A 27,270-nucleotide genomic window follows, 5' to 3' on the forward strand; every position below is an offset into this window, starting at 1 on the left:
CCTCTCCATAGTATTCGCAGCACTGTTGAATGGGAGCTGTTTGCTGGCCCTTGTGACTTTGTGTTTTCCTGAGGAAGTATTGCTGGACTTGCCTGGCGGGTAGAAAAGTTGAGTCCCTGTGAGATCAAACAGCTTGCCTGGACCCTGGCAGAGCTGTAATTAGACGAGTGCAAATTTGTGACCTTCAGTGTCATCCTTGGTCTGTCTTATGTGCTGCTTCTGGCATGGGGGGTGGGGGGGTGGGGTGGGTGGGGGCAGGGGGGGAATTTTTTTTTTCTGTCTATAGGACAGAGGAAAGGGTGGTGGCTTGGTTAAGGCAGTTGGGAAGGTTTCTTCTTTGTGGCCTGGTTGCCCTGGGAGTCCACATGCTGCTTTGTAAGGGAAGGTTGCAAGGATGTCTTCCACCTTGAAAGGCAGGATGGTGGATACACATACCTTCTCTTACGCTCATGGTTATAGAACGTCACCTGGGTGTGCTGAAGCTTCCTAGAACACTTGAATACCTGAACTACAGGCTGTGAGATTCCTGCAGGCCGTGCTGGGGCCCCCGGCTTGTGTGCTGGGGCCTGGAGGCAGAGACGTGCTGGAAAGGCTTTGGGCATCGCAGCTGTTTCAGCCAGCACCCCACTCCTCACTGCTTGCAGGAGCTGGAGGGTTCCCAGGCACGGCACAGTCCTTGTGTGTTGTCTTTCCTGATTGCAGGTTAATTTTTTCCTGACCAAAGGAGCCCTTATTTACCAAAATTTCATCTGCTGCTGCTGTTTATTGCCCCTGAAATCCTCCTCCTCTCCTGCTGTCCTTGCTGCCCTTCCAAGAGCAGCCAGTTGTGTTCCTGCTGCGGTGGGGAGAGAGATGGAGTCAGGAATGGGGTCAGCGGTTGGCAGCTGACAGCTTCTTTTTGTGTTTCCATCTGTTCTTTCTCTTCCCTTTTAATGAGATCAGGTGCCAGAGTGCACTGGGAAGACTTTCCAGTGTGAGAGGAAGGCACACAGGGTGTGCTGGGGTCTTTGCTTTTGTCCTTGGCAGAGAGGCTGCTCGCATCCAGCCTGCACCATCTTGAGCTGCTCCTATAACGCACGTGGTGACGGGGAACACGCTCTGCAGTGAGCCTGATAGCTCCGGGTTGGGGGGGTCTGTCCTGCAACTCTGAGCCTCGATTGAAACTTGGAGCTGCTTGTGCTGATGGCTGCAGAGGTGCAAACCTGCCTGTTCCTGGACCCACTGGGGTGCCTGTCTCTTGATTGTGTTGTCCTTCTATTTTTTTGTGATGTGGCTGCTGCCTTGTCTTCTAAAATGCCAGCTGTTTCAGATGATAGCAGTGGCTTGACAGGTGCATTTTTTCAGGCCCCTGGTGCTCCCTACACAGACGTGTCAGCTTTTCTGATCGCCCCCTCTAATGAGTGGCTCCACTCCTTTGTGTTTTGGAGGGGCTTCCCCCCTGCTTTTGGGGCCATATGCTTATTACAGAGCTGGTCTCTGAGTAGGAAGGCTCTTCTCGAGGAGGATCTGCAGGGGCTGCTTTTGCTGCTGGCTCTTTGATTCATGAGAGCTCTTGGGACGTGCGAAGGGTGGGAAGAGGTTCAAAGGAAGAGCCTGGGGAGCTCATTTCAGCAGTTCAGCTTCAACAGTCTCTATGTGGAAAATGAAAACCTGCCCTTGTGCTGCCACTGCCAAAATGTGATGTGCTGGGAGTCAGCACGGAGACCTTGATCCCCTAAAAGCTGTAGAGTCTGACAGCGCCTCCGTGGCAGAGACCAGAGGCTCTTTTAAGGGATGCACTAGGTGCCCTGTTTAAAAATCAGAAAGCCCTGGCCCGGGTTCCAGTGCAGGGCAGCCTCTGCGTGGTTGCTTGTTAACAAAACTCTGTGTCTTTTTGGCAAAAGACTTTCTGCTACAAATGCAGTCAAATATTTGTCTAAGCAAAAGGTAACCCAGCAGTCCCTTCCTGAGCAAACCGGCAATTGCTTTGGGATTTTGCTTGAGTTCAAAGTGTGCATTTGTGGTTGTGTTGGGCCTGTTGAAGGCAACTGCCCAGAGCAGGTGAAGCCACATTCAGCTTTGCTTTTATTTCCTTGGTGCCTGCTTCAGGTTAACTTCCTTGCACAGCAGCGGTGGCGCCTGCCGAGTGCCCCAGCACCTCTTAGCGCAGCCCTGTGTGCTGCAGGGAGCTGCACCAGCTGGCCCGGCAGCAGCCAGGAGATGAGCTTGTCCCTTCAACGCTTCACAAGTGATAAATAAAAGAAGCTACTCCTTTCACAGCACCGCTTCTGAGCACCCGATGGTGCTTTGTAGCTGCTGTGATGGTGCCAGGTGCTCCTGTGGGCTCAGGCTGAAACATGTGTCATGGGCTGGGATTGTCCCTTCCCTGTGTCCCACTGTTGTCTAATTTTCCTTCTCGCTTGCTTCAGATCACAGAAGCAGGTGCTGGTGTTTGAAAGTGCCTTGCAGGAGAGGTTAGGATCGGCTGGGGCTGTGGATGACCAGCTTGCTGTGAAGCCGAGGAGAGCAGTCCTACTGCAAATGGAACTGCCAAGTGGTGCCAGAAGCTGCAAATGCCAACCAAGCTGTTGTGGACTGGGCTAAGGCCGTGTGGGTTTTTTCTTGGCCTGGAGAAGTTGGAGGAAGGACAGTCTGTGGCGTTTAACGTGGTCTCTGGAGCCGACCATGGGAGGATCTTGCTGGGCAGTGGGTGCTTGGGTACTGCCATGGTTTTAAATGCACGTGATGCCAAGTAGTAGAGAGCTGCCATGTGCTTAGGCTCTGAAGGAGGTCGGGTATGTCGGGTGGAGGAGAGGAGGGGCTGGTAGTCCCCAGCCCGTGGTGCCCCGCAGTATGGGGCGGGATGGGAGATGCCCTGGCAGGACCCTGCTAGCTGAGGAGAAGAGCTGGGTGTGAGGGAGGAGGGACAGTGCTCTGCATCTGTGACAGACCACTAAGCCCCGCTCCTACAGCGTGGTGGTACTGCAGCATGGTTCTGTCCTCGGTATCGTGGGGGCTTAGGTGGTTCTTAGCTGCCAGAGGAAACAGGAGGCCAAGAGAGCTGGGGTTAAGGCAGCGACAGCCCCAGGAACAACTACTTGACCAGTCCTGTAACTGCATAGATATGGGTGTCCTTGACAGCTGTACCCTTTCTTGTCTAGGTTGAGATGTTGTGCCGATACCTTCAGAGTCAGGTCTGAACCTCTGTTGGGAATCTATCCATCCTTCTGTGGCACTGTCTTCTGGCAGTCACAGCCTTGGATACTGCCTTGTTGACTTCCATGTCAGAGATTGCCCTTGAACTGTGATTAACTTCTTGAGGCTTGTAAATTTTCTTCTGCATGTGTTACCGAAATCTCGGAATGAAGAACTTATCATCACCAATGTGATGTAGATAAGCAGACACTTCTTTATTAACGGCCGGGTGCGTGAGTGAGTCTTCTCACGATCAAGGCACACCAAGTTTCAAAATCAGACACCATATATAAAACCTATTGATGAATATTCATTAAGTATCATGCATAATCATTATATTTCCCGAAAATCATTAACATATTCACCTCCCATATCTGATTCTGCGCAGTAAAGGTTAGAAAGGTCCAGAAATGGGTCTGGGGTACGATTTGGGTAGGTGGTATATGAGTCGGTGGTCGCGATCTCCCCCTGCCAGAATTACCTTTCACTAAAGTTCACGGTTTCTTGGCAGGTAACTACAAGCTGTTCCAGTCGACTCTTCCCAGTTCCCATTAATCCTATATTCTGACATTTCAATACACTTTCTACATACGGAAGACTAGTTAACTACAAAAAAACCTTTCAAACCCTAAATTTATTACCTAAGTTTTAAACACTGATTCTAGACCATTCTTCTGGCCTTGGTATGGGACTGTACAAAGGATTTCATAACAGCTTTTACTGTGCAACTATAAGTTTCATTAAAATATATTTTTTATCCCTCTATATTTCTATTAAAATTATTTTATAAAATCAAATAAAGTCATCAATCTTAACTTATTAACAAATCTGTAACACATGTACACAAAGACAGCTGTCTGAATTAAAGGGTATCATAGTATTAAGGAAAAAGAAAAGCTAGGAGGCATCACACTTGTTAGGGCCAAAGATTTTGCTTTGTTTTAAAAAGCAATGGGAGGAGAACAACTTACTCTTCAAATAACTGCACAGTTTATGTCTCAAAAACGCAGGCATTTGAAATGCTGTCTTGATTCAGAAAAGAAGTAGAGAAGCAGTTCAGAGTTTGGAAGTGAGATGTAAACTAAACAACGTGAGAAAACGAAATGGGTTCCCAGCATGGGTATAAAAAGGGGGACAGCAAACCCAGGGTTGTGCGTTGAGGTCTGTGCTACCAAAACCAAAATGAAATCATTGTTCTCTCCTACAGTGTGGGACTGCATTGCTCAGAAGGTGGCAGGGGGAACATGGACAAAAGGAGCCACCTTGATTTTCCTTCTTTCTCAGCAGGAAACAAATACGAAGCCTGTTCTGGCTCAAGAAGACTGAGCTGCCTATTTGGGACTTCATCAGGTTGCAGTGGGTAAGTGATCTGACTGCAGTTATTTGTTAGAGGATGTTTTGATAGCATCTAAAATGATTGAGTGTTGCAGTCAGTCCTTTCTTGAACCGAGCGCTGGAGTTCTTCGTCCATGGGTTAAAATGGGGGTAGTGAAGGCTCCTTCTGCACCCCCTCGTATAAGCTGCCTGTGGCAGCACTTCCCCCCCTCTCCCTGGATCCTCACTGCAGCTCTTTGCCTTTGCTGCAGCTCTGTATCCTCTGCAAGACACCAGGTGTGTCCAGTTATTCTGTGGGTTTGATGGCGTGGGTGCAGCAGTGATGACAGGAAAGATGCTTCTGATGTGCTTGTTTCAGACCCTGCGCAGGGGTTTTGGTTTTGGTGTTCAGAAGCTGGAGAGTGCCTGTGCTGTCAGGGTTGACCTCGGAGCCTGCAGCAGGGCTTCTGGGGGGTGCTGGCTGACGGTGCTCTGTGTCCTTCTAACGCTGCAGCAGAGGAGAGGTTAATAATGCAACATGCCTGCTCGTTGCCCGTGGCTGTGGGCTCCTTTGTTTCTGCAGGAGGAGAAGAGCTGTGTAAACAGTGTTTCCCCGGGGATGGGGGGAAGGATTTTCAGCCTGGGTAGAGCAGCTCCCTGCATGAACCAAGTTCTCTGTGCCTCTAAAAGAGAGCAGGGCCACCAGCCTGGTTTGGTCAGACCCTGCTAGGACAGAGCTCGCTTGTGCGCTGCGCTGTGCACGAGTGTGATCCCCTGTCTGCTTCCTTGGGACTAGCTGCAGCCTGTGCTGCTGGGCATGTGTCTGTCAGGAGCGCAGGCAGCCAGCTGGGAGCCAAGTGTGAACCGGGAGGGATGGCTCCCAGCTGAACTGGATGGTGGCAGCTGGATGCTGTGAAGGAGAGCAGAGGTGAGCTGCTGGGGCAGGGGGGGTGTTGGCAGGGGAGGAGGGGCTTGGTCCCTGCGGGAGCAGAGCTGGCTGTGTAGGACGCCAGGAACAGAACGGAGAGGGGGCAGTGATATAAACCCTGTACCCCCAAGTCCATGGTCGTGAGCTTGGATGGTGCTGTGATTTTCAGCCTCTGGGCTCTTTCTGAAAGTGTGCGTCTCCCCCAGGGGAGGTGGCTAAGCCCTGTCCCGGGGAAGAAGCCTGGAAGAGACTTGGTTGTCCTTCCCCTTCCCTGTCTCAGCTCCGCCTGTGTGTCTGGGCGTCCAGCTCTGTGACAGGGGTGGTCTGCCTTACATTTCCATCTCCAAGCATGGCGAAGCCCAGAACTGGGTCAGAAAGTGGTGGCTGCAGTCTTCTACATCCTGCAGGGCATCCTGAACCATGTGTGTAGGCTTGCCAAGTGTGGGCACCCATACCGACTGTAACTTCAGGTCTGTGGCTGTTTGAAAATGGCAGCTTGGCAGGGCTGTCTGCTGTCTGTAGCCATCAGGAGCCGTGGCTCTGGTGAAAAAGCTGCAAGACCAGCTGGCTGTGGCCTCCCTCTTGTCGTCTGCCAGCAGGCTGGCTGACAGCACACACCAGCCGTGCCATCTCCCCAGCCTGCTCTCTGGGAATGCAGTGTATTCCTATCCCTCAAAGTCCCTGTGAGCTAGAAAAAAAGAATAGTCTGCACTGTTCACCTTCCCTGCCATCAGAAATGAAGCAGCTTTGGCACAACGTGTGTGTTTTGCAAAATGCTGGAGCACCCCAAGGGCTTTGCGTGCAAAATGCGAGCGAATCAAATCAAGCTGCCTTTTGCAGAGAGCGTGGGTCCCTTCTGCTGGATCACCAGGGTCTCTGCAGCTCCCCTTGCACAGGGCTGCATCAGCTCTTCCCTGCTGCCTGCCAGGGTTTTTGTCTGGGTGTTTAAAGGCCCTGGCAAAGGGAGTTTGCCTCCCCTGGGGCTGGGAGTGGGTTGTGCAAGGGGGACCCACGCTCTCCCTCCAGTGACAGGCACTGCAGGGAGGCTGAAGAGCCTGTCTGAGCTGGGGCCCTCTGGGTGCTGTGCTTCTCTAGCCTGGGTGGCTGGAAGTAGCTCCTGCAGACCATCTTGGCGTGCTCTTGCCGAGCGATGACCTCTTCAGTGCTGTAATTTGGAATTTCCACAGCGACAAGCTGTGCTGCTGTGTGTGCGCTGGTGTAGTTGCCCTCCAGTTGATGGGTGTGGGTATGTCCAGCCCAGGGTCTGGCAACAGCAGATAGATTTGCCTCCATTACATGTGAGAGTTGGGATGTGGGAAGAGGAGCAAAGGAGAAAAAGGCTTTGAAGTCAAGGTGTATGCATTAAAAAAAGAAAGAAACAAACAAAAAGCCCCCCAAAACTGAGCATGTTTCTCTCTGTCCAGCATGCTTGAACTCCCCTGTCCCAGGCTTCTCTTGTACTGTGAACTCTGCTTTACTTTAGGTTGAACCTGTCTAAGAGAAAAAATAAACTGGCTAAACTTTGTGCAGAAATCTCTAAGATCCTGATGGGTCTTAACCTATATGAGAAAATAGAGTGAACTAACCATATTGCAATGTCCATGTGGTAAAATGGGGGTGAGCAAGCTGACCTGGGATCAGAGGCTGACGAAGGAAAGCGCTGGCTGGGAAGAATGGTGGGTCCTGCCTTCCCTGCTTCCCTGCCCTGCGTTTGCCTCTGCCAAGTAATGACTGGCTCATCTCGGTGGCAGTGCAGGGAGCACAGGCTAAAAGTGAAGTGGCCCACCGGTAGCGTGTAACTCTGAGATCAAAGTCCGGAGGGAGGAGGGTGAGCCCTGGCTGTGCTCGTGCTGAAGGCACCGGAGGGTGATGTGCTGCACATTGGGGTGCCTTTTTATTGCATGCCTTTGTGTTTTGTTTCTCAGTCCTTGGAAAAGACTGTGCTGAGGATCAGACGTGGCACTGTGTCCCTTTCCTGTACCAGGCTGAGCCTTGCCTGAAGGGCTGCAGTTACCCAGGCTTGCAATGCTCGTGTTCCCAGGTGCAGTGCGATAATGGCTGTGGGCCTTCTGAGGTCCAGTTATTTGGGCAGAAGCCTTTTTGAGAAGGAAGTATGGGGAAGGTTAATATACAACACAAATTCTTTTTGGATGATTATTTCACACTCTGTGATCCCATGGCATATGCCCAAGGCTCAGGCTTTGAGGTGTCCTGCTTGGCTTCTTGATGAAATACCAGCGATGCCTACTCTGAAGTGGGAATAAGTCTCCAACTGTCTGATTTGGAAGTGCTCTTGTTTGCCATCTTATGCAGCTTCATGTTTCCACTGTGGTCTCACCAGCCAAAGAAGCAGTTCTGTTCTCCTAGCTGGAGGAGCCTCTGTGTCCTTGAAAGGAACGTGAGGGGTTCAGACAACACTCAGCAAGCAGTGACCTCCCTCGAGCCCTGTGTCAGACCCTGCACAAGGGCAGGGCAGAGGTGCCCAGGTGAAGTGCATCTGTCTGAATGGACCACCGGTGTGCCTGGTGCCCGAGCTCCTCAGCGAGGGCGTAAGGGCACCTGTGGGCTCTGTCAAGAGTTGAGAGCTGTGTGTGATGCTGTGCTTAGCAGGGTTTGCTGGCTGCGGTGCTTCCCTGACAAGGACAGGTCAGTTGTGCTGGTTTGTGCCCGGGTGTGAGCCTGTGCCGAGAGCCCTGCCGCAGGCGGGCTGTGAGGGGCGCGGTGGCAGTGCACCAGGTTTGCTGCTTGAGCTGGGCTCCAAGTTATCCCAAAGTGAGCAGGCCAGAAGAGCAGCTGGTCCCTTCTGAGGGCAGTGCTGGCACCTCTGTGGGTTGTGTGGCTTGATTTTTAGGATCTGTTGTCATAGTGGGTGTTTCCAGATGGCGTGTGGCTCTTGGATGATGAGTCTGGAGTGCTGGCTTGCTTTCTTAGCCCCGGGGGAAACCCTGTGGGTCCTGCCATGAATTTCTCTAAGGGCTGCTGCCGTGTTTTGGGCTGAGACGGGCAGGGCTGTGGCTGTGCTGAAGCTGGGAGGGTGTGTTGGAGGCAGCGTGGCTGCATGCTTGCTGTGGGCGTTGCACGCGTTCCCTGAGCTGCTGTTGGTGCTTGGAGAGCAGGCTGTGCTAGCCAGGCACCTGCAGTGCCTGTGCCCAGCAAGTGCAGGGAAGCGCGGCTGGTTCCAGTTGCCCTGGGGCAGGGGTAAGTGGGAGCTCCCTGCTGAAGCCGTGAGCTGGTGTGGTAGCTGGGCACAGCTGGGCTCCTGTTTGTGGGTCCCCCTGGGCTGGCAGAGGCTGGGTGGGAGCCGGCTGGGTGCTGAGCATCCCTGCAGCCCTCTGCTGTGCCTCTCCGCGTCCCTGCCGTTGCCACGGTGACATTGGCCACTGCCCCTGCCGTTGACACGGTGGCATCGGCCACTATCCCTGCATTGGCCACTGTCCCCGTTGAAGTGGCAGCCAGGACAAGGGGCTGGCTGTCAGCGCCGACCGGGAGTGCGCGGAGTGCGCGGGTGTCCCTGCGGCCCCGCCGGTGAGGTGGCGGGTGGCTTTCGGTGCCGGGGCCACCTGCGGGTGGGAGGGCTTGGGAGCGGGGCTGGGGGCAGCTCGGAGCGGGGACACAGAGGCAGGGCTGTGCCTGGGCCGGGGTGACACGGCTCCTGCCAAACGCCTCCCGGCAGGAGGTTGTGCCCATCTTCCGGCGGGGTCTGTGTCCCTGCAAGGAAGCTGCTTGTGGGGGGGAGGGTTTGGGGGATGTGGCTGCCTGTGGAGGGAGGGGGGGGGGGGCTCCTGAGGCACCTGGAGGCTGCAGACATCCCTTGTCAGGCACCGGCAGTTGGAGCCCCTTCTCCTCCCCTCCCGAGCCGGACGGGGAGCGAGCTTTGCTCCCCGAAAGAAAACTCGGTTCTTACTTGCTTCCCGTTCCCAGGGGATGTCGGTGTGCCTGCATCCGGACTGGGTTAACCGTGGAGGGGGTGGAAGCTGCCTGCTTAGCTGCTGCTGCTCTCGCCCTCCTCATCTTGCTTTTTCCCTGTGTTGCCCTGTCTGTAAATGAGGGGTGAGATGAGTTGTTCTTGCTCTGTCTACAAAATGCTGTGAAGGCTCGCGATGAAAAATTGGACAGATGGCCCAGGTAGAAGTGACTGCAAAGCTAACTGCTTTCCTTGCATTTTAAATCCATAGGTGACTTTCTGAGAAAAAGCAATTTGTGTATACATCTAGAGAAAATGCAGAGGCTAGAGTGCTCCAGGAGGGAGCAGATGATTCTTAACAGGTTGTCCAGCCTCACCCCTTCACTGAAGGATGAGCAGTAACTTGGTGGTGAAGCCAAAGCTTGCTATGTAACACCTTGGGGTTGCAGCCAGTGCTGTAGTATTACAGCAGCAATCCAGAAAATGCAGAATATTTACTCTTCTGGCAGCCAGTAATGTGTGTGTGTGCTGGAGAAGCAGGCAGAAGGCTGGAGCCAGCCCAGGCCGGCTTGGGGGGTTGTGTTTCTGCTTTTGGTTGTTTCCCTGCTTCCACTTCGGTGTCTTCAAACTGAGTTAATGTTTATGCTCTCCCAGAGGTAGAAACTCCTGTGTGACAACTGGGCATGAATATATGTAACTTTTCACTGAGGAAGTTTTGAAGACTGAGATTCTAACACCACTTTGGGTTGGATTAAGGCTCGTAGGAGCATTTTGGACAACTCGGCTGATGCCCGAGCTCTCAGGGCCCTGGCAGGTGAAGGCAGCTGGTGGGTACGTGAACACCGTGCAGCCTGTGCTGTGCACTGCGAGTCGATGGTGCAGAAACAAGGGGAGTGAGTGGTGTTTAGGGCTGCTGGCAGTGTCCCTTGCTCCATCTTGGTGTGCACTTAAAGGGTGGATTAACAAATTCTTGCAGATCAGCAGAATGCAGGTTACTGGTCTTATGCTTTTTCACACTGCCCAGGGAAGAGTCACTGTTCCTGGAAGTATTGAAAAAGCACATAGACGTGGTGCTTAGGGACATGGTTTAGTGGTGGACTTGGCAATGTTAGGTTTATGGTTGGGCTCAATCCAAAGGGTCTTTTCCAACCTGAATGATTCTATGAATTGCGGTCCAGGTGCCAGAAGAAGAGTAAATAAAGAGGGAGTTGCAAATCTGCAAAGCTAGGGTAGCCGAGATCAAGTGCTGGGTGAGGCTAGGGAAAGGAACAATAGTACTGTAAATACTTCAGGCAGGAACCAGAGTTACTGTAAATGATAGTACGTGAGGCTAGGGAATCTCCAGCAGACCCTTGGAAGTGAGCTTGGTTGCTCTAGTGTCAGCTGGCAGCTGAAGTTTATTGAAAGAAATAACAGGAAGGTATAACATGATGCTCCTATTAATTATCTCGGCTATGGTAGAGCTTTTGTAATAAATTGCAGGATGGCAGAATCAAAGTGGTAAAATAGAGGGGGACTGGAATATAAAGGTGACAGGTGAGGCTTCCTGCGTAGCAAGGCTTGATTTAGAAAGCACTCAACCACTTAGCAGCAGGCTGGAGGGGCAAAAGAGTAGTCTTGGAAAATCTGCTTCTCCTTTCCTGGCTTCCTTGAGATGCTGTTTATATGGTAATTATAGGTAAGCAGGTGATTTCTAAGCAAGAAATGTGATGATGCTACTTAAGCCTGAACAGGGCAAGATGGTTTAACTGAACAAAATTGTTCAATAGCATCCTGATTCTCACTTTTAACGGATCTCCTTGTCTTGCTCTTGCAGCAAAGTGTAATAGAAAAGCAAATTAAGCAGTTACTCCAGAGAGAGATGGTTTATCTTTGCGGAAGGAAGAAGAGGATTTATTGTGTATGCCAAAGCAAGACTGAGCCACCAGTCTGTGCTCCTACCAGAAAGGCTGGGTGTAGTGTGTTGTAGCGCAGCGTGCGGGTCCATCCCCAGCCTCTGCCTGGAGAGCAATCGGCTGGTGTCAGACCGGCTCAGAGGCTGGTGCTGTTGCTGCAGCACGAGTGACGTGGGGTCCTTCGAAACAGGAGCACTGGCACATGGCATGGTGACAGCTGCAGGATCTGTATGGACAGAGCTGTGCCTTTCCGTCAAACTGCCCTTTTTCTCCTTGTGGGCATTAAGGATTTTGCTGTTTGTTCTTAATTTCCTGTATTGTTTGAGCACAGTATCATCAGAGAGTGGTTCAGTTTCATTTATAGAGGGAAGCTGTTGGACATGCACACAAAGGGATTTGGATGCTTTAGGGCCATATCTAAGTGCTCTCATCAAAGTGTTCCTCGGCACAGCTTTTGCCAAGCTCACGGGTGCTGAAGGGCCACTCTGTGCCTGCGTTGGTTGAGCTTTCTGACTTTTCAAGACATGAACCCCTGCCTTGTGCCTGCAGATACTTTGGCTGTATGGCCCTAGCCCGTATCGTGAGCCAGGCAGTGTTCAGAGGTTAATACTGCTGCCCTGAGGAGAAGAGGTGCTTTTATTTATCTTTAATGTAGCTCATGGCCAAAACACTCGCCTGGGAGCAGGATGATCCTGTGCAGACCCTTCTTTTCTGCCTAACCTGAATCAAGGAATCTCTGTAGTAGCTGTGAGCCCACATCATGAAACAGATCCTTTTCTGTCACCTTGAAGATTATCCTGGTCTTTTTAATTTTTTCTCCAGAGGCTCCTTATGTGCTGCACATGAGTCATTAGCTAAAAGACTTTGTAATCCAGGGAGCAGAGCCCCCCCAGCCAAGGGTTTTCCTTAGCTCTCAAGCATCCTAGCTGCTAGCCTGCAGATCAAGCTTTTTCTCACTTGCTTTCTGGAGGCAGCATTGCTAGGAGATGTGGAAGTGACCTTGTCTGGGCTGACAAGCAGGGCTGAGGAATGGGTTTGGCCCCCTCCATCTCACTGGGAAGGCGGAAAGGTTTGGGCTGGAAAACCAGAGGAGTTCAACGGCAGGGACGCAGCTGAGTGTGGGAGCAGGGTGGTTGGGTCTGAGAGCAGGCTGAGATGCCAGCATTGGATGCTGAGGTGCTTGCAGGCTTTGCACAGGTTCCATGTTGCTTCTGCCATGCAGCTCCATGAAGGCACTTTGCAGCTAGTGGTTTCCCTTGCTAAGCACCTGCGGCTGCTTTGTCAAGTCCTCTGAGTGTGAAACCTGGCTCCAGCTGTGCTACTTGCCTGCAGCAGGCAGGAGTCACTTCTGTGCCGAGCCGGGGAGGCTCTGGCATTGCTTCTGAGGTGGGGGAGCGGTGGGCAGGAGCACGTGGTGGCAGCCCGGTGAGTGCATCTGGGGCCAAGCATGAGAGCCCTGATGGGTCTCACCTTGACGTCTGTCTTGAAGTTCTGCCTTCTGAGGCAGGAAGCATCACGCAGTGTCTGGTTCCTTTTCTTTGGAGCGCTTCTGTCTTGGAGCCTGGAGCGCACCGGGGTGTCATATCTGAGGCTGCTTTGCCTGAGCTCTGCAGTTCCTGCTCAGATTTGTGGCTGGACACCATGTGGGAGACGTGTTGGAGTGAGTTGCCACAAACTAGCTGGCTGGAGAGCCAGCTTTTATCTTCCCTGACCGGACTGTAAAGCCCCAGATAATGTATGTTGGTTTTCCAGCGGAGGGTTCCTGGTTCCCTGCCGAGCAGATGTGCTGATTTGGTTTGCTTGTGGCCGCGAGTCTCATGGGAAGCGTTTGTTTATGCCGTATGCTGCGCTGAAAATGCGTGAAGCTCCCTGGCAGCTGAGATGGCCTTGTAAGTTGGATGTCCTCGGCTGGCGTGTGTGTAGATGTGTGCACGGTTAATTGGAACAAGCTCATTAGGTGGCTACTCACCAGGTGCAACAACAGAGGACACCCCAAAGGCATTGCTGGAGCTGTGGCAACACGGTGATTTGCCTGTGTTCTTTTGCGTTGATGTGCCTGGGGTCCTCCCCAGGCAAGCAAAATAGGAATTAAGTTCTTGCTTTGTAAGTCAGCGTGGAGGTTTTTCTGTACTCCTTAAAGAAATGAGTAGCTTGTCTGCAGCGTCTGGATGAATTTACTTGAAGCTCGTAGAACATTAACAAATGCTGCTCTAAGGGGTACTTTGTAATATGGCCGCACTGCTTCCCTGTGAGGCGAGATGTTTAAGGAATAATGCGCTGCAGTGATTTGCAAGGCTGTAACTTTATCAAGGCATTTGGGCAGAGCAGCGAGCAAGCTGGCCAGTTGCGATACTGTGGAAGCTGAAGGCAGAACGCAGAGTCTCCACTCGAGCTGTAAAACCCCCAAAGCCACAAATGCTTGAGCATGCGTCAGCTCCCTTGGTGTGGGGGTCGTTAAGGGGGTAACCCCCCCTCCCCCCCCTTATGGGGTCAGTGGACCTTTCCCGACATGCTGCTTGCAGGGTACGATGCTGCTGATCTCAGGCGCTTCTGGGCACAGCACCCGGAGCCTTGCAGTGCGCTGTGCCCCTGCGCTGGAGCGGGAGGAACTCGGCAGCAGAGAAACGAGCAGACTGTAGCTAATGTCAAGCTCTGAGGTCTTTGTTTCCTGGAGATGCTGGCAAAATCTTCCTGCTCTGCCTGGCAAGGCTGTGACAGTTGAGGAGGGAGCAGGAGGGGGTGGGATCTGTGAGTTTTTGCTTAATTTCAGGATGTCAAAAAATGTTAGGGTAGAGCTGGGTCTTTCAAGTCCCATAAAATAAGTGGGCAAATCCATCCGTCCCTTGGTCCAGTTAGCCAGAAAGGGAGGGGAAATGATTTCTAGTCCAAAGTAGTGCTTAGTAAGTGCTGTACATACCTCTCTTTGATTTTTGTCGGTGCTTGAGACCTGCTTTCTGGGGGTGTTTTCTCCTCTTTCCCTTTCTTGCACCCGCACTTTTTGAGATGCAGATGGAGAGGTTGTCAGCAGGCTGGTGGTAGAAGAAGAACGGCCCGTGGACCTGTTGACCCATGCGGCCTGCAGGATGAGGATGCTGGAGAAGAGCTGCCATGAGGATAGCCTTAAGTGGCCCTGCTTTCACATACGTTGCGTTTATATTTGAGCTAATTGCTCATGCAGCTTGAATGGTTTCATGCTTTTCTTTCTGCTGTTACAGCTTCGAACGCCTGTAGGGAGCCTTGAGTTTGGGTGTTAATAAGTGAAAAAAGGGGCCCTCGTTCTCCATGGAGAAAGGCTCTTGGTCACTGTGGCAATTTCATGCCTGGAAGGAGTCCTATTTGCTGGATCATTTTTGTAACTTAACCAAATTAGCTTTGAGAAACCATAGTTGATAATCAGAGTACTGAGCTCTATGCTCCATTAGTTAAAACCATCACCAACCTCCTTGCACAAAGGGTGGGCGTTCGGTTTGCAAAGTAGGAGAGCGGTCTGATTTTGATGCTCGGGGCAGCAGCGATCCCCGGCTTTAAGGTTGTTCCTAATACTCTGAGCGCTTAGTAGGGTCAGGTGCAGAGTCGCATTGGGTCAGCTGCTTTTGCAAAATGAAGCAGTGAAGTGACATTTCTCTTTTGTTCCCACCGAAAAACTTTTGAAGAGTAATAAAGGACAGTTTGGGCATTAATTGAGATATGGATAAAAATTCCAGTAAATAGTTCCAAAATAGATGGAAGTTGCGGGGAGAAGGTGAGAAATGCCAGCAGGCTCTGATGTGTGCATGTGGCTTGTGGGACTGCGCCCACAGCAAAAGGCTGTTTTGGCTCAGGGAATGTTTGTTGTGGGGTTTTACTTCTATCAATCTTAACTCTTCTGCTTAAACATGGTCTAATTATGAGACAGGGTGGGGAGGCCGCCTGCTGTCCAGTTATGAAGGATGCCACAGCCTGGAGACACAGCTGTCTCCTTTGGGTCTGCCATGAAGGGGATTCTGGATTTTCAAAGTCCTGTTGTTGTTCCTTCCAGGTCAACTGAGGCATGGCCACTGGAAAGCCCTGCTGGTTCATGGGGTCCTCCAGGATGGCTGGTGGATTCCCAAGGCAAGTGGTAGTGCCTCGTAATCCGAAGCTAGTCAGAGAGACGGAGAAGCCTGCAGCTGTAAGTACCTGCTGCGGCCAGGTAGGAGCTGTGTAAGGCTGGGAACTGCCCCTGCGTCCTTCCTCTACCTGCCCCTCCTGTTGTCTGGCCGCACTGTGAAGCTGGACACCACCTCCCCGTCTCTCTGCTGCCATGCTTCTGTTGGAGGTGGCGATCATGGTGCAGTAGGGGATGGACTGTGTGCTGCTTCAGGGCAAGCCCAGAGTCTGTCTGGATGTGCCACCGGAGGCAATTTAAATGGACGTACCGGGCATTGCACCGGCATAGCTGAAGCATGAACGTGTGCTTCGTTCTGTCCCCTTTGTGTGGGCAGCAATGTTTTGTCACGTCGGGATGCTTGTCAGCGCTGCTCTGACCATACCTGCCCTCCAGGCAGCTGTGCATGTGGTGGGCTGCTCAAACTCTGCCCAAAGGCTTTGAGAGGTATGGCTGGTCCCAGATGGAACAGGTTCCAAAGCAGTTGTTCTGTCCCGTATCCCGTGTGGAGCACAGACCCAGCGCTGCAGACAGCAGCGGAGTCAGGGCAATTCCTCCTTCCCATCCTCAGACGGCCCTTTTGCTGACCAGAGCTCACCTGACTGAAGGCGACCTGGCGCTGAGGCTCTGTCGAGGAGATCTCTCTGCATACTTCTGTGGAGGGGTCTCGGAGGCCAGAACAGAGAAAACAAGTGCTAATTCAAAAGAGATAACTAAAACTTGGAACCATTCCTCTCCACCTCGGTCTTGGCACAACACTGCTTCTCTGCTTTCCTCTGACTCACCCAGCAGTGACGTCTCCACGCGTGTGGTGGTTGTGAGCGTTGTGCAAGGATGGAGTTAGGGGGTTGCTGGTAACTCCTCCCGACTTTCTTCAAAGGTCACTGGCTCAATCCAGCAAAACTAAAGAGGAAACAAATGCCCGAAGAGCAAAATCCCCCAACGTGTCACATCAAATCACGAAGGAGAAGCTAATGGGACAGAGCCACTTGGTTGGAGCATGTGTATTCTGCTCTCTATCATTAATTTACTGATGTTAAATATTTCAGCGGGTAATTATGGGACTTCCAGGACTATCCTAGTGGCTGTGATCACAAATTATTCATCAGTGGTTCTTGAACAAGAAAAGCCTTTCTGAATGAAGGCATTTCTGTAGCTCTTGCTGGTGTTTTGCATTTCAGCTGACTCCCTCTGCCTTCCTGAAGGAGATGACTCTTAGCACCAAGCAGGGGCTGGCCAGCACTCGGGAGATGCGGCAGCCCCAGATTACCCAGCTTCTCGACATGACCGAAGCCTCCTGTCATAAGGTAGCCTTTTCTTGCCCTTTTCCTTGCTGTTTGACGTGACATTTGAAGTGGGCCTATGCTTGTGACAGGCTTGCCTCCAGCTTAGCTAAATACCTTGGCGGCTAAGTCCTGTTGTCGTTTCAAACTGCTGCTGGTGGTGGTGGAGTTCCTTCTGCTGGAGGAAAGGTGAAACGTTTTCCCCCAGTGAGCTGTTGAAGTCCTGGCCTGCACTAAGCCCATATAAATCACCTCTGCTGAAGTTGGTGGCTTTTGCCGGAGACGAGCTACTGTGGCTGAAGCATGATACTGGAGGAAGGCTGGGGCGGGACACAAGGATGCAAGCTTGCAATTTCCCACCCTCCTGCTGAAATAGGCAGCCCTTGGTTTGGTGTAGTCTCTGTCAAACGCTTGGGGTCATTGGATGGCCTCAATGGTGGCAGCGTTGGCCTTTGAGGGCTGAGGGCCTAAGGTAACTGCTCAAGGTGTAGCTCAAGCAATTGCATGAATGCTTTGGGTTGGAACGACGAGTGGGACCCGTACAGGGTGTTAGATTTTGCAGGCTGCCAGGTACACAGGGGAATGGCGCTGGGCAGAGGGGAGCGGGTGTGCTTTATCTGGATCAGTGTTTGCTTACATGTATGTTGAAAGCTGCTCTTCTTACACATCTGCTTAGTATAATGCACGTTCCAAATGGGTAGGTGACTGAGGTAGGCTGTTGAGTGGAAAACTGCCAGCAAGAGACCTGTAACAAATTGGTTGGGGATTGCCCTAGACAGCACGTGAGGTTGGGAACGCCTCAGACGAGTGTGCACAGAACTGGCCGTGTGCTGTGGCCACTGGCTTCAGCACGACCCTGACTCCTGTGCAGAAGCAGGAGACGTGCCTGTGTCTTGTGGGTGCGAAGAGTTCAGCTGGAAGGGGGGAGACAAAGCAGGGAGGGATTTTCTCCAAGTAATGCCTCTGCGCTGTAGGCGTTTGCTGTTTCTGTGTGTCGTCAGGCGCGCTTCTGTAGTGGTATTAACTGACGTGGCAATAATGGACTGTAATGAAGCATCCGTTGAAAGCTTGTGGGAAAAGGAGATACCAAGTCCAGCCTTACTCAAGTTGCGCAGTAGTGCTGGGGAAGGAGCTGAACCTTACACCTCATCTGTTGCTTTCTTAACGGCGGTGTTCCTTTTTGGCCTGTCTTCTCTTCCTCATGGTTTCTAGGCTGTGTATCAAAAAAGAGATTTGAGGATGGGTTGGACTTGGTCACTCTGTCTCAGAGCAAAGATAATCCCCAAACTGTTTCCCATGGAGTCTCCTGTAAATTCTTGGCTTTGACTTGCTGCACGAGTGCTTACGGCTCTTGCAGTAAGTGCTCTGGAGCGGTGTGACCGTGTTACCTCCGGCAGAGCCTTGGGCTAAGTGCTGCCTTGCCTTTTGGAGCAGGAAACCTGGAGAAACGGCCAGCAAGAGAGCTGCTCACTTGAGCCTGCTCAGTGCGGCCCAGAAACTTTTGATGTGCTCAGAACACAGGTGGGTGAGCTGCCGTTCCCCTGGCGTGAGCTGGGCAGGCGTACTCACCGAGAGACTGTACTTCACTGGCAACCGATGTAGTATTCTCTGATTGATGAATCTTTCTCCCAGCGGCTGAAACTCTGTTGCATCTGCAGTTCTCGGCACCTTCCCCGAAACAGCGCTCGTTCCAGCCTTTCCCGTCAGAGGTGGTATTCCAGAGCTATGTCCCCTATGAGGTCTATGAAGTGCCACTGATTCTGAGGAACGTGGACAAGGTAAGTGCTGGGATGTGGAAGTTTAACCCTGTGCTGGAACTGGAGAGCAGTGTTCACGCGGTGCACAGCACAGCCAGTCACCTGCTGCAGCACAGCGCATCTGGAGTAAAAGGTCTCGTGACCTTTATTTTGCAAGATGGTGGAAATCTTGCCATGCTGAGGTTTCTCCCTGTGATTTTGGCTGTGTGTTGGTAGTACCTAACTGAAAGGAGCTTTTCTAGTCACCATCCTTCCCCCTGAAAGCCCTGGATGGCTGGGAATGTTGAGGGCTGTACAGTTCTTCCCTGCCCTCGTGCTTTCCCTCGAGTGTGCACCGCGTCCTGGTGGCTCCGTGGTTAATCTTGGTTTCCACAGGGCACCTCTGCCTCTGGGTGAGCTGCACAGAGAGCTGAACGGGCTGTCAGAGCGCAGGGGTTGAGTCTTCTCTGCTTTATGCTGGAGTAAGTTATAATTAGTGGTAACAGCGCTTCAGGAAAGGTGTTTTGAAACAGCAGTGGAAACAGACTGATGTAGCAGAAGCAGTGGGAGGCCTTTAGGTGCCGCTTCAGGCTCCTGCTAAGCTTAATTGGGTTCTGCTCAGGTTTTTCTGAGGCAACGTGACGCTCTGCTTCCCCTTTGGAGAGCCACAGCACGTTCAGAGTCGAGTGCCCTCAGAGGTCTCCACCTTTGCTTGAAAAACCTGATCATTTTGAGATTTCCCAAGGAAGTTGCAAATTGGAAAAGTTGGAAAATGTCAGCAGTTTTGTTCCACTGTAAAGAGGAAAGTTGAGACCTTTTGAATTTCAGTTGAGGAAACATTTGCTGGAATGAGGCATGTGCCAAGAGCAAGCTGGTGGGAAAAGGCAGAGGGAGGAAAGGAGCTGAGCTCGGTGTTCTCAACCTGCGCGTTTTCCTACACGCAAGGGTTTCTCTTGATACGTAGCAGTAAGTGCACTGGCAGCAGAGAAAGGTCAGAAAGAGGGGTGTAATTAAGGATACTCTTCTGTAACGAAGAGTAAGAGGTATGCGTGAGGGGAGGGTGGGATGGGAAGATGGAAATGTGCACAAGAGCCGGTGAATTCCCCCCAGATTTCCAGATTTACCTGCTGGAGTGGACAAACAGGTGGAAAACAAAAAAAAGCTGCCAAGGCATATTGCGGGTGGAAGGACAGCGGGAGAAGTCCAAGTATCTCCTGAGAGAACAGGTTTTGACAGGGATGTAGGTGAAAAGGGAAGACCCTTTGGCTAGGAAGGATGCGTGTGTGGTCCCTCAGTTATTCCTGGAGAGTACTGCACCATTCCTGGTCTGGCATTTAACTTGGGAACATGGGTGAGATGTGGCATGGGTGCCTGCACCCAGGGAATGCCACTGGTGTGGTCTGCACTGGGTTTTGGGCACCCCTTGCTGTAGGTATCTTCTTCCCCAATTAAAATGTGCCTCAGTTTCTCTCTTCCTACTCTCTGCTCCATTCCCACTGAGTCTTTTGGCTTCAGCTGCTCCATTATCCATGCAGCACTTCAAAATGGTTATCTTTGCCAAGTACCAGCCAACAGGCAAACAGTTGATTTGCTCTGTTCATGCTTCCTCAGGTGGAAAAGAACATCTGCATAACATTTCTGCCCTTCCCAGTAAGGAATAATAAACTTGTCCAGCTGCACCTTGGGGTTTACGTGCCCTGTAAAGGGGGAGGCAGTGTGTGAATGTGGGTTTTTTCCAAACCAGACTAGTTTTGAAGCCGGTAAGACCTCAGCCATTGGAGAGCGTGGGTGTAAAAGTAAGATCAGCTCTAAGGAAAATCCTTGGTATGTTTTAAATACAGAAAGGTAGAGATGATAATCCTGAGAGGGTGTTCTATTCTAATTTTGTTGGCTTTTGGCAATGTCCTGGAGAAGGGCAGCATTGTGCTCTGTCTCAGAGTTTTCGCGCTGGTTTCCCAGATTCTTCTGAATCTTATACTGCATGGCAGCCTGAAGTTTTTTGCCCCCTAAAAATCCAGCTGACAGCAAAATGTATTCCAAATAGAGGCTCTGTAATCGTGCAACTACAGAAGTGCTTCGCTATATACTTACTGCTCTTACCTGTGTTGTACAATTGCTTTTCTGTCTTCAGGTTGTTCCTCAGCACCCTCAGGTGTTCTGGGTGGCTTTTGCTGAAGGTCTTAGCCACATGTGCTCCTCTCCTAAGGGACTTGGTGACCAAACTGCTTGTGTGCGCTGTGAAACTGGCTCCTGGAACCCGCTGCCTCAGGACCCTGTTGGGTTCCAAGGGCGTTTGGAGAGTTCAGGACTGCCTTGGCCACGGGTTACCGGGCTCGGGTGGGTGGTGCAGAATGAGTCTCAATTTTTTCCAAGCCTCCTGTGGGTTTGTCGTTTGTCAGTGAAGCTGCCCGTGAGTCCAAATCACCTGCTTTAGACTTTGAGATTTGGTGCTCAGGGATCACTCTCGATGTGCTTGAGAAATGCCTGCGTGCTGTCTGTGTGCTGGTGGTGCCCCAGAGGGCAGAACCGTGCAGCAGGGTGCCTGCAGGGACTGCTGGGGGTGGGCAGGGATCCCCAGGGATCTGGCTTGCCTGCGCTGGCAGCTGCCTGGCTAATGTCACAGGCAGCAGGAGCCTCTGGAGAGCAGAGGTTGGCTTTTAAAACTGAGACTCCAGCGCCAGTCAGTGCCGGTCATGTATCTTGAGGCAGAAGATGCCTTTGGAGCCCATAGTCGATAGGCACAGCCTGGGGGGTCGCCTGGCTTTCCATCACTTTGGCAAGTTGCCGGCTCTCATCCGCTGCATCAGCCTTTCCTTGTAGCATATTGTGCTTCTCCCTTGCTTCTTTACAGCTCCCTGTGAATTTTCCTAGCCATCCTCAGTTTGTGGGGTTGTCTCTTTGTCTTCCCATGTTCCTCCTTTTGCTCTTCAGGCCTGCTTTTATTCCCAGTGAGGCCACAATATGTGTGGTCTCCTCCTCTTGCTGGTCTGCCCACATGACTGTAGCACTGCAGCTCGAGTGCCCTGCTCAAACCCAGCGTGTTAAAGTGCATTTCTTCCTTCCCCCAGGATTAACATGTACTGTTTTGCCTTCAGATAACACAGTCCCCTTCTAGCGGCATGACTGCCTGGGTGTGTATGGGCAGAAGCCGGCAGGTTCTTTGGGCTTGTTGAATACACGGGTGGCTTGATTCAGATATTATATCTCGGTGCTGCTGGTGTCTTCCCTGGTTGGCCCTTCCTTCATTGCCCTGCTACCTCTGGCCTCGAGCTATTTTGCCCAGGCAGAAGGGATTAATGTTGACTCTTGTGTATTATGTGCACGTACCTCCAGAGCTAAAAGTGCTTTGGAAAGGTGGTGAAGGAAGGCTGTTGGCAGGTCTCTTCTCCTCCTGTTTCCACAAGCTGCAAAATCATACTTTCTTACCTTTTCTGCAGGTTCCTCAGCTGCTGAAGGTCACCTTGGAGAGGTCACCTTATTTCAAGTTGATCAGCCACCATGCTGTGTGCCGCAAAGTACCACCTGGCATGCTTGCGACTTTCCGCATTGTTTTCACCCCCGATGAGAACAAGGTGAGACTGGAGGTCCCAAGAGACGGGTGCCTTCAGCGGGAGGCGAACCTGTGGGGCTGGGTTCAGAACAGGGCGTCTGCTGTGGGGTTTGCGGCACTGCTAATATCTGTCCGTTGCTGTGTGATTATGGGTTTGCTCTGGTAATTGTAAATACAAGAGCCTATTTAAAATTGACCTGTTGTTTGGAGGACGCGAAGTTGAGCCTGATCAGAGTGAGGACCACCACCTTTGAAAACTGGAGTCACTGGAATGTGTATCACGTTGGACACAGCAGTGAGACAGTGGAACGTTCTGTCTGAAGCCGGCACTTGCCTTGCACACGGGTTATAGCCCGTGCCGTGCTGCGAGGTTTGCTCTAGGCTGTGGTCAGGCAGCCTGCGGCTGGTCACATCCTGGCTGGCAGCACCATGCGATGCCACCGCAGCAGGGACTGACGAGCTGTGCGTTCCCTCCCTGTGCTTTCCTGGGCGTTTGCAGGGGAAGGTGCACGTGGGACAGTAGGAAAATGGCTGGGAGGGGTGTTGATGTTTAGCCATCCCACCTCTCTACTCAGTGTTAGGGGCTTAATTATGATGGGAAATACTAGAGGAGTGAATAGATGCAGAGAGCTTTCCTCTTTCCCATCTGGCAACCAGTTCCCTGCCTCACTCTGGGCTGGAGCGAAGGTGATGGTTTTTCATAGCCTCTGTGTTCCAGCCTTGCCGCTGTGCTGCCCCTGTGGATACTTGCCTGCCTGTGCTCCAGCTGTGATTCTAGGGGAGAAGATGTGCTCGTGGCGGGGAGCCAGCCTGGCACAGCCGCACTGAGCTCTAGATGTCTTTAATCAGCAGGGGGCCGGTGTGCTGCAGATGACAGAGACATCTGGAGCACACCCAGGCATTGAAGGGGCAGGTAGAATCTGCAGGCAGACACTTACCCCGGAGCCTTTGGGCAGTCACGCTGGTGTGGCTGTGCCTGCGTGCATGTGGCTGTGGTTGCTGTGTCAGCTGGCACCTATTCCCTGCCCCGTGTGCCATGCTTTTGCTCGGAGTTTGAACATCGGTGCTGTGGCTCTGGCAAGCCTGGCATGGTGCCGTGATGTGAAGGGGCGACGGTGTTGTCTGGAGGCTTGTTAATGCAGAAGGGTTTAGCACATGGCATGGAAGGAAGGAAGCATTGCAGGGGCATACAGCCAGGCTGACTCTTTCCAGCAGCACTCTGCTACCTCTTGGCACGGTTCTTTGTGTGACTGTGTGGGCAAGGCGAGGTTAGGGGATAGCTCTGAGCCAGCTGATGCTTCTGCGCCAGGCCAGAGGCGCAGGATCCCTTTGGGCACAGCTGTTCTCTCATCTTGCGTTCGCTGCTTAGATTTAGTTTAATGCCCTGTCCTATCCTCAAACAGCGTGGCTGTAGCAAACTAAAGAGGAAATGCCCTGTGATCCCTGGCTCCCCGAGCTTGTGAAATGATCTGCTCCTTTGGGGAGGGACTGAGAAATGGTTTTACATCATTCGTACGGAAGGTAACAATGATGTTGGCCTAGGGCAGTTCTCCATACTGCCCAAGTGACATAAGAGCTTAATCTCACTGAGGTAGGCTTTGCAGAGGACGCTGCTTCCTTTAAAATGTGATTTATTAGTATGAATTAGCATTCATTTTGGGTGTGGAAGTAAATTGGTTCCCATGAAGGGCAAATTGCTGCTCTTCAACTAGAGAGAAGCAGCAGAGCAACAGATGAACATCACCACAAATAGAAGTAGGGTGAGAGAACCCCCAGGAGCACTCATGTCCAGTGCTTTGTCCCTTGTCTTGCCCTTGAACTGGTGAGTGTGTGGCATTAGGGAGCTGTGCCAGCGAGGTCCTCTGCACAGCTTCAGTGATACTGTGGTGGTTTCTGCCGAACTGGGTTTTGTGCTCCTTGCAGGGCATCGGGGGAGGGATGTGTGCTGCTTGGTGAGGAGCACATGGGGATTGTACAGCAGAACCAGAATTTTGTACAAACGGAACGTTTTGTCTCATACTTGATGGAGCGTGAGTCAGCGAAGTGCCAGAGTGCTGTAGCTGAGCTAGAAATGCATCCACAGCGTGGTCAGGAGGCGCAGAGCACCTTGCAAAGCCCTTGGCCAAGAGGCAGGCTTTGGGAAATGGTTCTGTAAAGCCTCCTGCGCTGGGCTTGCAGTTGCTTGCCGGCAGAGTATCTGTGTGTTAGTTGTGGAAGGCTCAGGAGTGCTGCCTTTGAACAACCTCTGCATCTCTGATGCTGCACGATCCACAGGGTAACCCAGTGAACTGGGATGCGGGTCTTCCTGATGGGGAGTTGGTTTGTATAATTCTCTTGCTTTGAATCTGTTCTTCCCTGGGGTAAGTCTGACTTGAGTGACTTCACTCCTGATTCAAAGGAGTACAGTTGTAGCCAAGCTGTAAGCACTAGGGCCACGTGAGCTGTTGGTGGCTGAAATGCCGTGTACCACGTAGCCCTTTCTTGGAAAATGAACAGTTTTCTGCTGTCTGGCAGTCATTTTGGGATGTGCCACGTGATTGGACTGTCAGAAAATAAACAAACAGCTGACGTGTCTCTTGGTTTATTGGCACTTGTGTTATAAATGAAATGCTAATTTTTCTGCTGGGCAGCGTTTCCACTTAGTTACTCTTGCTGCTTCTGATTTGCACATTTCTGTTTTGTGGCTCCAGTTGTACAGCGTGGGTGTTCTCGTGCCAGCCCACGTTCCCGCGTGTCCTTGCGTTATGGTCTGACAGTCTCTGCTGAACCATTGTGACACTGACTGGCAGATAAACAACAGACAGAAACACTTGCATTTGTGTGTCCTTCAGGCTTATTAATAGTTTATTGTAAAGGAAGAAGGAAGTAAGAAGCATATAAAACCAGCACAGCTTATTCTGTTTTGCCCTCTTGCTCTTTTCACTGTAGCCATACATTATTTTCAGGCAATGCCAGCTCAGTCTGTGAGGTTTGTGAAATTCATTACTGATGCTCGGTGGAGACTGAATTAATGCTCATTGATTAATATGAAATACGACAGGACAGTGAGTTACTGCATTACTGAAATTAAGTCCTTTATAATTCAGCGCAGCCCTGTTAGATGCTTTGTAGCGCCCAGAAGCTATTCCAAGTATACTTTCAAGATGGCTCGTGTGGGGAGGAAAGGGGCAGAAGACCAAGGCAAATGGCCCGGTGCCAAACGAACCTGGAGCTAAGCGACTCATTTCAGAGTGCTGTGAACCGGCAGCTGAGGGGGGCAGGCGCAGGGGCACCCCCTTCTCCTGCAACTGTATCTTCATCCTCCAGTCCCTCCTCTCTTGTCACGGCCCTTATTTTTCAGCCTTTGGTATCAGGGTTTCAGCGGGAGCTTTCCCTGCTTGGCTTGCCATGTGACCTCATGCTACAAGGATCTTTTCTGTGCAAGTCGTCTGCTGCAAGGAATTCAGTGAAGGATTTAGGATGGGTTATGCAGGAAATCTGACATCTGAGTGTGGTGTTGTGGGCAGCTAAGGTTGATATCACTGTGGCAGTATTACCGTTAGCCCCTGAGTTTGCAGAGAGCCTGAAACAACATCAGAGACGAGCAGCTGCTTCAGTTCCAGCGGGTGCCAGTTCAGATGCCAGTGGCAATACCTGGAAGGCCAGAGCTTGTAACTTACTGCTTGTCAAAGGGGAGTGAGAGAAGGGGAACCATCGTACAACTGTCTGTGTCATCCTTGCAATGGAGAGGGGAGTTGTATGAAGGATGAAGTCATGTTTTCATGAAAATCTGTAGCCTGAAGCTGTGTCTAAACACAAGAAACTTTAGAGCATAGATGGGTTGCAGCCCCTCTGTCATCCAGGCACGTTTATTTAGAAACGTGGCCTTAAACAGTCTGCTAAGGGTTTGTAGTTGCAAAGCAGAACAAGATTTTGAACTGGTCTCAACAGTTGCCCAGGCTGTAAGCAAGTGTGTAGCAGAGTTAGTGTCCCGGTAGCGCGAGGCAGTGCTGCAGTGGAGACTGCAACCCGTTCCCCACCCAGGGGGGCAATTCAGCTTTCAAAAGCTTAAGGGACCATGGGTCCACAGTGGCACAAACAGCCAGCTTCTGCCTAGCACCCCTCCTGCCTTGGCTTTCCCCCTGTTTGGGCTGACGCTGCATTCAGCCTGGTGCAAGGTCCCGCTTTGGTGGGGTCGTAGAGCGTGGCTGAAGGGTCAGCCTGCTCTGAAGTGCTGAGTCAAGCCTTGCATGGGATGCCATGTCCCACGGTGTCCCTGGAGAGGGGGCTTGGGACATGATGTGCGTCTGCATGAATGGTGAGAGGCAGCTTTCTCTCCCAAGGTCGTGGTTGTCTCTGTGAAACCAAATCCTTGCTGCTTTAGCCTTGCCCTCAGGTCCCTGGAGAAAGAATTCCCTTTCCTTGTGCGTTGCTGTGCAGGTGGTCCCTGTGCCCCTCACCAGCAAAGGAGCTGGGAAGGTTGCCTGTGCTTGCTTTTGGGGGAGGGGGGGATTTATTTCTTGGGCTCTTAATTACCTTGCTGTCATCCATTTGCTCCTTAGCAATGACAACGACTTGACAATTACTTCCTTTTACTTCCCTCAAATACCTCCAGTTGTTGAAGTTCCTTTTTTTTTTATCTCCCTGCTGATCTGAACTTGCATCCTCCTCTGTCTACCTGGCATCTGGAAGAGAGAGATAAGTAAATATGCATGCCAAGACTGACTAAGGCAGGTAGCTTTCAATTGGATTTGCCTTTGTTACAGTAGTGTGGCTGAAATAACAGCAAAAGCAAATGGCACTCTCCATTTGCTAATGCAGTTTCTGAGCGTCTGAACAGTCTGGGAGGTGAAGTACCCAGGAGATAATGGGTGCTTTAAAGTCATATGGGCTGCCCATAGCTTTTATTTTAGAGGGCTTGGGCTGCAAGATTGAGTACAAAATGGCTAATCCAGAAAGACTTGCTGAAGATGAAACCCTTGCCTGAAATATGATGTTAAATCCTGCAGGTTGCTTGCTGCAGTTCCCTTGCTAGTATTTTACCTTCCAAATAGGAGAAGCAAAAGCCCTTGTGCAGTTTGTAGGGTGACCGTTTGAGATGTCTAGAAAAAAAGATCCTTCTTTGTTCTTTGTGCCTTGGATGGGGCAGCATCTGTTTTGGCAACCTTAGTGGTGGGTGAGGCGCTGGGTGTCAGCTGTTGTGTTGGAGCACTGGGTACGTGTCTCTGCCTTGGCTGGCTGCCTTAAGGCCCTTCCAGGCTTGGAGGGGACGGGGATGGGAGCAGGAAATCCCAACCGCGGAGGAATCTGGATCAGTTCTGCTGAAGGGAGTTTGCCGCTGTGTGCGGTTCCTAAATCAAAGCGCTTGCTGCTTCAACAAT

General features: G+C 51.7%; 1 protein-coding gene across 1 annotated transcript in view; it reads left to right on the forward strand.

The window, feature by feature from the left end:
• The window catches only part of LOC102047281 (hydrocephalus-inducing protein-like), an 85,115-nt gene that overhangs the window by 6,030 nt on the left and 51,815 nt on the right, over positions 1-27,270 (forward strand). Inside the window, exons 2-7 of the mRNA XM_055726534.1 lie at positions 78-2,697; positions 4,382-4,534; positions 15,234-15,365; positions 16,523-16,648; positions 18,283-18,402; positions 21,798-21,932. Coding sequence (XP_055582509.1) covers positions 15,246-15,365; positions 16,523-16,648; positions 18,283-18,402; positions 21,798-21,932 — 501 coding nt within the window. The 5' untranslated portion in view covers positions 78-2,697; positions 4,382-4,534; positions 15,234-15,245. The remainder of the gene's footprint in view (positions 1-77; positions 2,698-4,381; positions 4,535-15,233; positions 15,366-16,522; positions 16,649-18,282; positions 18,403-21,797; positions 21,933-27,270) is intronic.

This window comes from Falco cherrug, chromosome 14 (assembly GCF_023634085.1).
Source record: "Falco cherrug isolate bFalChe1 chromosome 14, bFalChe1.pri, whole genome shotgun sequence".
Taxonomy (NCBI): domain Eukaryota; kingdom Metazoa; phylum Chordata; class Aves; order Falconiformes; family Falconidae; genus Falco; species Falco cherrug.